The sequence below is a fragment of the Arachis ipaensis genome, chromosome B01 (assembly GCF_000816755.2).
Source record: "Arachis ipaensis cultivar K30076 chromosome B01, Araip1.1, whole genome shotgun sequence".
Classification (NCBI taxonomy): domain Eukaryota; kingdom Viridiplantae; phylum Streptophyta; class Magnoliopsida; order Fabales; family Fabaceae; genus Arachis; species Arachis ipaensis.
In genome coordinates, this window is record NC_029785.2 from 102,151,874 (window position 1) to 102,162,328 (window position 10,455).

General features: G+C 41.9%; 1 protein-coding gene across 1 annotated transcript; it reads left to right on the forward strand.

Annotated features, from left to right (window-relative positions):
• LOC107609928 lies at window positions 2,385–3,077 on the forward strand. Its single transcript, XM_016311991.1, has one exon. The coding sequence runs from the start codon at window positions 2,385–2,387 to the stop codon at window positions 3,075–3,077; it is 693 nt and encodes a 230-aa protein (XP_016167477.1).

The following is a 10,455-nucleotide window of genomic DNA, read 5'->3' on the forward strand; positions in this document are numbered from 1 at the left end:
AGTGTGATATTATTGATGAGACTGTGGCTGAAGTTCACTAAGAGATAGTGGATGAGAAGAACATGGTTCAAGGTGCAAGTGTAGGAAAGCCCCCTGAGCATACTGAAGACACCTTGCCACCTCCAGTGGTTCCAGATGATCAAGTGTCAAGCCATGAGCTGAACATGGAGTTGAAGCCCCTTCCACCTCACCTCAAGTATGCTTATCTTGAAGACAATCAAAAGCTCCCGGTGATTATTGCAAAGGAGCTTACTTCCCAACAAGAGGAGCGTCTGCTTAATGTACTAAGAAGAAACAAGAAAGCTATTGGGTAAAGTTTGGCAGAAATAGTAGGTATAAGCTCTCAAGTCTGTGAGCACCGCATTTTTCTAGAGGAGGGATCCAAGCCTATCCGTCAACCTCAAAGGCGGTTGAATCCCACAATTCTGGAAGTTGTGAAGAAGGAAGTGACCCGACTGCTTGAAGCTGACATTATCTATCCAATCTCGGATAGTGAGTGGGTTAGTCCAGTACAAGTGGTTCTGAAGAAGTCTGGCGTCACAATAGTGAGGAATGAGCATGGGGAACTCATGACTACAAGGGTGCTAAATTCCTAGAGAGTGTGTATTGACTACAGGCGCTTGAACTTGGCCACTCGCAAGGATCACTATCCACTACCTTTCATCAATCAAATGCTTGATCGCTTGTCAGGTAAATCACACTATTGCTTTCTAGATGGTTATACTGGTTATTTTTAGATCCATATTGCTCCAGAACATCAGGAGAAAACAACTTTTACATGCCCTTTTGGAACATATGCATATAAGAGAATGCCTTTTGGTTTATGTAATGCACCAGCTACGTTTCAAAGGTGCATGATGAGTATCTTCTCAGATCTTCTTGAGCATTATATGGAAGTGTTTATGGATGACTTTAGTGTCTATGGTGATTCTTTCAATCTTTGCTTGGATAATCTTGCTAGAGTATTAGAAAGATGTGCTAATTCAAACCTTGTGCTTAATTTTAAAAAATGTCATTTTATGGTAAAGCAAGGTATTGTTCTAGGCCATGTTGTTTCTAATACTGGTATATCTGTTGATCCTGCAAAGGTTGATGTTTCTTCTGGTTTACCTTATCCCACCTTTATGAGGAAAGTTTGTTCTTTTCTTGGTCATGCAGGTTTCTACCGGCGTTTTATTAAGGACTTCAGTAAGGTTGCACTACCCCTTTCCCATCTACTGCAAAAAGACGTAGAGTTTGACTTGAGTGAAGACTGCATGGAAGTATTTGACAAGCTGAAGATTGCCTTGACCCAATCTCCTATTGTGAGAGGGCCTGACTAGAGAAGGCCGTTCGAGATCATGTGCGACACATCCAATTATGCGGTAGGAGCAGTGCTGGCTCAGCGCGAAGGTAAGGATTCGTATATTATTGCTTATGCTTCTAAAACTTTAGATGGTGCACAGTCTAATTATACTACCACTTAAAAGGAACTGCTAGCCATTGTTTTTGCTTTGGGTAAATTCTGGGTTTATTTACTTGGAACAAAAGTGGTAGTATATTCAGACCATGCTGCTTTGAAATACGTGTTAGCTAAGAAAGAGTCTAAACCAAGGTTAATTCGTTGGATATTGTTATTGCAAGAGTTTGATTTAGAAATCAAAGATAGGAGTTGTTCCCAAAATTTAGTGGCGAACCACTTGAGTCGCCTAGAATATGTTAAAAGTGACTCCACTCCTATCAATGATGCATTTCCACTTGATAGCTTGCAAGCAATATCTGAGGTGGTTCCTTGGTATGCACCCATAGCTAGTTATTTGGTTAGTCGTGCCTTTCCTCTAAATTTTTCTAAACATCAAAAGGACAAGCTTAAGAACAAGTCCAAGTATTACATATGGGATGACCGATATTTGTGGAGATGTGGTGCTGACCAAATAATTAGAAGATGTGTTCCACAATTAAAAATCCAGTCTATTTTAGAGACATGCCACTCTTCTGAGAGTGGTGGACACTTTGGTCCTTAGAGAACTGCAAGAAAAATTTTGGACTGCGGATTTTGGTGGCCCACACTTTTTAAGGATGCTACTATTTTCTGTGACTCTTGCCACCAATGCCAGAGGTTTGAAAACATATCCAAGAGGGATGAGATGTCCCAACAACTTATGTTATTTTGTGAAATTTTTTATGTTTGGGGTATTGACTTCATGGGTCCATTTCCAAACTCGAATGGTTTCTTATACATTCTATTAGCTGTTGATTATGTTTCTAAATGGGTGGAAGCAATTTTTACCCGTACTGATGATGCTAACATGGTTATTTCTTTTGTTAGAAATAATATTATTTGTTGCTTTGGATCACCATGAGAAATCGTGAGTGATCAAGGCTCTCATTTTTGTAACAGAAGAATGACAGGTTTGCTGAAGAAACATGGCATCTCTCACAAGGTGGCGACGGCTTACCATCCCCAAACAAATGGCCAAGCTGAGGTGTCTAATAGAGAGATCAAGCACATACTCGAGAAGATTGTTAAACATCATAGAAGGGACTGGAGCTCTAGGCTTGGAGATGTGCTATGGGCTTATTGGATAGCTTACAAGACATCCATCAGCATGAGTCCGTTCTGCCTAGTCTACGGAAAGGCTTGTCACCTTCCGGTGGAGGTGGAATACAAAGCTTACTGGGCTGTGAAGGAATGCAACTCAGGATTGGGAGGAGCCGGAATTGAAAGGAAATTGCAACTAGAGGAATTGGAATGCCTTCGACTAGAAGTATATGAAAACTCAAGGCTCTATAAAGAAAAGGTGAAGGCGGTACATGACAAGCACATTAAGAGAAGAGAGTTTAGAGCTGGGGATCAAGTCCTTCTCTACAACTCAAGGTTGAGGTTAATGCCGGGTAAACTGAGGTCAAGGTGGGATGCACCCTACGTGGTAGAGAAGGTGAGACCATATGGAGTTGTCCACCTAAGTCACCCCTCAAGCCCTACCTTCTTCAAAGTCAATGGCCACCGTTTGAAGCTATATCATAGTGCGAAAGTGAAGAACAACAAGGAGCTGAAGATCTTCCTCTTGAAGGATCCAGCAAAGGAAGAGGACTGAGCCTATGGATCGTCCAACTTAAGGACGTTAAAGAAAAGTGCTAAGTGGGAGGCAACCCACCATGGTATGATCTTCCTTTTTATAGTTCTATTTTATTTAATTGCTTATGTTTGTTTCATTAGTGTCTTTGTTAATTTTCAAATCAGCATGTTTCCCTTTTGTTCTGAGTAATTTAAAAAAAAAAACCCTGCCACGCATGGGCATGCCTGACGCGCACGCGCGAGATCGCGGACAAGCATCATGCAAAAATGATGCTTAAATGATGCGTCCTCACGGCCAAACAGAAAGTTGTGCTGGGGCCGTGCAGACAGGGGGCAAAGGGCGTGGGCAGAAGTCACGCGTACGCGTGCCCCACGCGTACGCGACGACGCCCATTTTCCATTTGTGCTAAATTCGTGCTGGGACCATGGTACAGCACGACCTAGATAGAAAGTTGTGCTAGGCTCATGCTGGCGGGGTGCTGGGCGCGAGATGCTGCCTATGCATATGCGTGGCCGACACGTACGCGTCGCCCTGTCCCCAAAAATGGGGCTTGTCTGAGGCTGACATTGTGCCCCTGCATGGCTCGAACAGAGAGTTGTGCCGAGCCCATGCAGGTACTGTGTGAAACGCACAACTCATCCCTACGCGTACGCGTGACCGACGCATGCGCGTCACCTTCAATTTTCATGATCCACGCATACGCATGGACAACGCTTATGTGTCACTATGCATTTTTAAAACTCCAACACGCAGACCTAGTCTGCGCCGTTTCCCCCTCCCCCCCTTTTTTTTTTCTTTTGCTTATTTTCTTTTCTTCCCTCCTTCCTTCTTTGTTCCTTCTTCTTCCCTTCTCACTATTCTTCCCTTCTTTTCCGGCGGACCTCCACCGGCAGCACTACTCTTTTTTACCTTCAAAGTTTCATTCCTCCCTCATTATATTCTCTATTTTTATTTAGTTTAGTTACATCTCATCACTTTATTTTCTTTTTGCTACACTTTATTTTCTTATTTCTTGCTTAGTTTTAGTTCTTTTGTTTTCAATTTATTGTATGTTTGAAATTGGTGTTGGATCACTATTCCTTTTATAAATTCATTGGATTGATTGGTGCTACTTATTTTATTGGATATAATTTTTTTTCTCTCATGGTGTTATATGTTGGTTTTGTCAACTTGCTTGTTGAAGAATACAATGCACACTACGTGTTTGTGAAAGAGTTTCAATGAACCCTTACTTTAATTTTGCTTTTATTTCTGCATTCTTTGCTACTTTTTCACTACACTTATCTTATTATTGCATTCTTCATTTGTCTGACTGGTTTCTTTACAATTCTCCTCTTCCCTCATTTTCAGTATGACAACCGTGAAAGGAAAGGAGAAATCTTCTAAGAAAACGGTTTCAAAAAGGAAAGCACCAAAGTCACCCACAAACCGGCAGCCTTCTAAGAAACCAAAAGTGGATATCTGCATTGATGAGTCAGACAAGAAGCTTCTTGCTAAGGATACAGCGTGATTTGCCAACCGCTATTGTGAAAGGATGCATGCTAATATTATGGAGCGAAATCTCCACCGTGAATACCTCCTCTTTGTACCGGACCATTTAATACAATATGTGGAGGATCAAATGAAGAGGAGACGTTGGGGCTTCTTGAACCGAGATTCAATTGAAGTTAACTTGTCTTGGGTCGATGAATTTTATGCTAATTACCACTCCCTGACCCTTGACTCAATCTATATGCGTCGGAAGCAAGTCCCTATTTCAGAAGACGCCCTTCACCGAGTGCTGGGCATCCCACCAAATCCGGAAGGGTTGGATGCCTTCCACGAAGCGAAAATTACCCACAAAGGTTATACTTTTGATTGGGACCCCGTCCTAAAGGCCATTGCTAAGCCCGGAAGAACTTGGATTTATGGGCAAAGCAAGGTTAACCCAAAGGGGCTTTCAACTAATGATTTGACAGATGAGGCTCGTCTATGGCAACAAATTATGTCTCATTATGTCTGGCCGAGTACTCATGAGTCCTTTATCACCGGGGACATGGCCATGCTTGTATGGTGCATTCTGACTGAGAGGCCACTTAGCATCACTTGACTCCTCCGCCGGGCCATGGGCCACGTTCACACGATTGGTAACATTCCCTCCCCAGCCTTGGTCACGGAACTAGCATCTACGGCTGGCATTCCGCTCGAAGCGGATGACGTCAAGAGTAAAATTCCCTTAGCCAATGAACTGGTTCCCCATGGGAAGTGGATTATGCCACAAGTGCCACCCAAGAACCTAAATGACAACCCGTCTGTGGATGCCCCATCATCTTCCACACCACCATCATCAACACCCCATGCACCATCACCATCCAACCACCAGCTGCTACTTGAGATCCTGGAGAGGCTAGACCGGCATAGCCGGCGGATGGAGCAGATTGAGCGACGCAACATGTGCCGATACAACTACTTAAAGGAACTCATTAGCTGTACTCACCCACATTCGGAGGAACCCGACACTTCGGACTCTACTTCCATTAATGGCAATACAAGCGATCAAGCTATGGACACGGAGGCGCCCCTGTCCTCCCATCAATTGGCCATTGGAAGTGGCGATCCCAGCCACACCTTGTAGATCACTGACAGCACGGAGGACTGTGCCAAGAATTAAGTGTGGGGAGGTCGGTGACTGACTCCTGAAGGTAACAACTCTCTCTCTCTCAACACCAGTACTTTAATTTTCTTGTGTTACATAGGATAACCTGCATGAGTAGTTAGTTGCTTGTATTTAGGTACTACTTAGTTGAAGTAATAAATTCTTTTTCAAGACACTGCTTTAAAGCATTTCCCTAATTTGAATTAAAACTTTTTGAACTTGCTTGAAGAATTTTATTTTGGAACGTGGTTTTAGAGCTCGAACACACAAAACCAGTGAGATTTTGAACCTATTTGATTGGTTACTTCTTATCAACCAATGTTGCATTTTGGTGTGTGTTATTCTCTCTAAAATTGTGATCTTTGTCTTGCTTGATTTTATATTTCTATTGTTTGATGTATGCATACACTTACGTGATTGAGGCCTTGTTTCACTATAGCTCACATACGCATATGGCCTTACCGTTTTATTTTCCTTTGCAGCCCCATGTTGAGCCTATTTTACCCCATTTATTCTTTATATTAGCACATCACTAACTCTAAGCGAAAAATAATAAATGTCCCTAATTTGAATCCTTGGTTAGCTTAGACTAGTGAGATGTACATGAATTAAGTGTGAGGAAATTGGGTTTGGGAATACTTGGTTAGGGAATTGGGTATTTTATATTCTTATATGAAAATGAGAAAACAGTTTGGGCACCTGTTCATGCATTCATCACATTAATCATATGCATTAACTCACTTAAAAAAAAAGAAAAAAAAAATAAAAAGAAAAAAATATGAATAACAAGGAAAAGAAAAGAAAAAGAGAAAACAATAAAAAGGGGGACAAAATGCCCCAAGTCTAATATGTGAACTAATACATATGATTTATACTCAAAAGATATTAAGGTGGATGGATTTGTGGAAAAATAGTTGATGGGTGGCTAGGCTTTGGTTTGTGATAACATGGAATGTCTTAAGTTAGGTGGAAAGTTTAGGTTAATCAAGGATTCAGATTTTAGTCCACTTAACCAAATACATTCCTTCCTTGACCCTAACCCCATTACAACCCTTGAAAAGACCTCTTGATATGTGTGTTTGTGCATTAAATTTTGTTGATTGGTAGAAGAAGAGCAAGTCTTAGAAAGCAAGCTTAGTAGAGAACCGAGAGAATCGACCCTTAGACACTAGAGTGATTAGAGTGTATACACTTCCAGTGAGGGTTCGATGCTTGATTCTTTGTTCTCAACTTTCATGAGATTTCTTCTTCCAAGTTTACTTGTCCTTTATTGTGTGATTTGAATTAGTGGAATCCAGTTATGTTTGTCTTAGAGAATTTGTTTACATTTAACCAAGTAGGTAGAAGCATTTAGCATGTAGTTGCATTCTTATAGATAAATTGCATTGCATAAGTCTCACTATTTTCCCTTCCCTCTTTTGTTTTCATTGAGCTTAGCATGAGGACATGCTAATGTTTAAGTGTGGGGAGATTTTATAAACCACTATTTTATGATATATTTTGGACTAAATTGAGTGGGTTTTATCCACTATTCTCACACTTATTCATGTAAATTGCATGTTTTTAAGTTTCCTTCCTAATTTTGTGCTATGATTGAAAACTTGCTTCCTAGGCCTTAAAATTGTTAATTTTTAATTCTCTTTTATTACCATTCGATGCCGTGATGTGTTTGTTAAGTGTTTTCAGGTTTACAGGGCATGAATGGCTTAAAGGATGAAGATGAAGCATGTTAAAGTGGAAGGAACACAAGAAACTAAAGAGTTGAGAAGCGAGGAGCGACACACACGCATGGCCGACGCGTGCGTGTGACCAGGAGAGTCGTTCAGCGACGCGTACACGTGAATGACGCATACGCATGGAGAGGTGCAGGTTCAGCGATGCGTACGAGTGGCCGACGCGTACGCGTGACAGAGCGTCACGTGCTGCACTTAACAGAACTCGCTGGGGGCAATTTCTGGGCTGATTAGGACCCAGATCTAAGCCCGAAAACACGAACTAGAGGCAGGGATGGAGCTGAGACTAGAGATTACACTTTCCACTTTAGTTTTTAATTAGTTTTGAGTTTTAGAGAGAAAAAACACTACTTCTCCTAGGGTTTATGACATTCTTAGTTTTGCTTTTGAATTGGATCTAGAGAGAGCTGCTACTACCTTCAATTGGAGTCATTGTTCTTATAGTTTTCTTCTCTATTACTCTATTACTTTTGTTTTTCCATTTAATTGCTTGAATTAATGTTTGGATCTTGTTATTTTTTAAATTTATAATGCATTGAATTATTTTTATGTTCAATTTTAGTACGTGTTTGATTATGCTTAATTATTGATAATGCAAATTTAGATTTAATTAATTTCTTATAATTAATGTCTTTTATTTACTCCGATTATGTGTTTATGAAAATGGCATTCATGTTAATGGAGTAGATATTCCAACTTGGCTTAGGGGTTGATTAATTGGGATCCCTTGAGTTGTGATACTCAAGTATTATCTGTGATTGGGAATTGCTTGCTAACTCAACTCTCACCAACTCTAGTCATTTCCCACGAAGTGACTAGGACTTGTGAGCTAGAGTTAGTGAAGCCACTTGACTTTCCTTCAATTGTTAGAGGATAACTAAGTGGAAGCAATGAACATTTACTATTCTACTTGGGAAAGACAACAAGGATAGTGTTCATACCCTGGGTTGAGCTCTCCGACCCGGGATGTTTAGCGACATGGCGACCGACCTCTTCAAGTCCGACTACCCGATCTCTTCTTAAAGAGATCGGCCAAACCAACAGGAAAGCCCAGTAAAGGGACCAAATAGAGGAACGCGACCCAAATCCAAAGGCAATCCAAGCTTATGGAGATAAAGGCGGTTCGCTTGAAGATAAGCTGACTTCACCCAAAATAAGATAAGATAAGATAAGATAACTAACTTATCTTATCAGAAAAGTCAGCACACACTACTATAAATACACTGGAGCACCCAGGTATAACTCATACTTTGATTCTATAATAAACCTGCTTAATACCCGTGCTAACTTAAGCATCGGAGTCTCTTGCAGGTACCCCCCACCCTCTGGTGACCAAGGATCAGAAGTGCAGCCAGTCCAACGAGTCGGACACAATAGCTCTGGCCGCCACCAGCCAGCCAGACACGTCATCTCCGACCAGTACAGAAGATCTTATCCAAGATCGACCTACAGTTTCAGGTAACCCTCGGAACATTGGCGCCGTTGCCGGGGAACCTGGAAGTCATCCCATCACCATGGCAGACGAACAGGATAACGACCACAACTCAGATTTAGAGGACAGAACGCCGCACAAAAACACGGATGCCACACCAAAGGATACTCCAAAATCTAACGGAGACAAAAACTCATCACATCTGGGAGTAATAGAAGCACTTCAAGATCGCCTAAAGCAACTTGAAAAAGAAAGCCAGTACCAGCAAGAGGTCGGCAAGGATCTTCAAAGAGAGGTAAGGCGACGTTGAGAATTAGAAGATAAACTCCTACAAATTGAAGCCGATCTCAAAGCAAAGGCTACCTGGACCACCCCTAAGGACAACTCTCACAAGGATCAAGACCCATTCACTAGGGAAATCATGAAGACTAAAATCCCTAAAGACTTCAAACTTCCGGATATGACTTTGTACAATGGCACTACAGATCCCAACCATCACCTCAGCAACTTCAGAAGCAGAATGTACCTCACCGACGCCTCAGACGCCGTTCGCTGCAAAGCTTTTCCAACGACTCTCACAAAGACAGCAATTAGATGGTTCGACAACTTGGAATAAGGCAAAGAGATCGGGAAAGTCCAAGCACGCCCCCAGTCTACTAGGAATAAGGCAAGGAGATCGGGAAAGTCTTCGCAACTACATGGAATGATTCAACAAAACATGCCTGGATATACAAAGCTTGCCAACAGAGGCTGCCGTCATGGGCCTCATCAATGGCTTACAAGAGGGACCTTTCAGCCAATCTATATCAAAGAAATACCCCACATCTCTAGATGAGGTACAAGAGCGGGCAGAGAAGTACATCAACATGGAAGAAAATTCCCAACTTGGAGAAGCCTCGAAATTCGATTTCACCTACCGAGATAAAGATAAAGAATCCAAGAATAAGGAAGACCGAACGGGTGAAAAAATCAAAAAGTATCATAATTACACCCCTCTTCGGGTGTCACTTGTGGATATTTACAAAGAAGTCTGTAACACAGAAAAGATACCCCCAGCTCGACCACCCAAAGGAAAAAGAGGAGGAGGAAATCGTAACGAATACTGTGAATATCATCGGGTCCGAGGACATTCCACCAACGAGTGCTTCGACTTAGAAAACATCATAGAAAAGTTAGTAAGGGAAGGAAAACTAAATTGGTATCTAGCCAACCGAGATGATGAACAGAGAAAAAGACAAAGAGATGAAGATGTCGGACGATCTGAGCGATCACCTCGTACGCCAGAAAGACATGTCCATATGATACACGGAGGATTTGCAGGAGGAGGAATTTCCAAGTCATCCCGTAAAAGATATCTCAAAGAAGTATATCATGTCGAAGGGAAGGAGGAAGCACCCGACATCCCTGCAATCACATTCACCAAAGAAGACGCATCAGGTGTCATCTCAGGACACGACGATCCCATGGTCATCACCATCATACTGGCGAATTCCAAGCTCCACCGCACATTAATAGACCAAGGGAGCTCTGCCAACATCTTATTCAAAACTGCCTTCGACAAGCTCGGCTTAGAAGAAAAGGAGCTTAGAGCATACC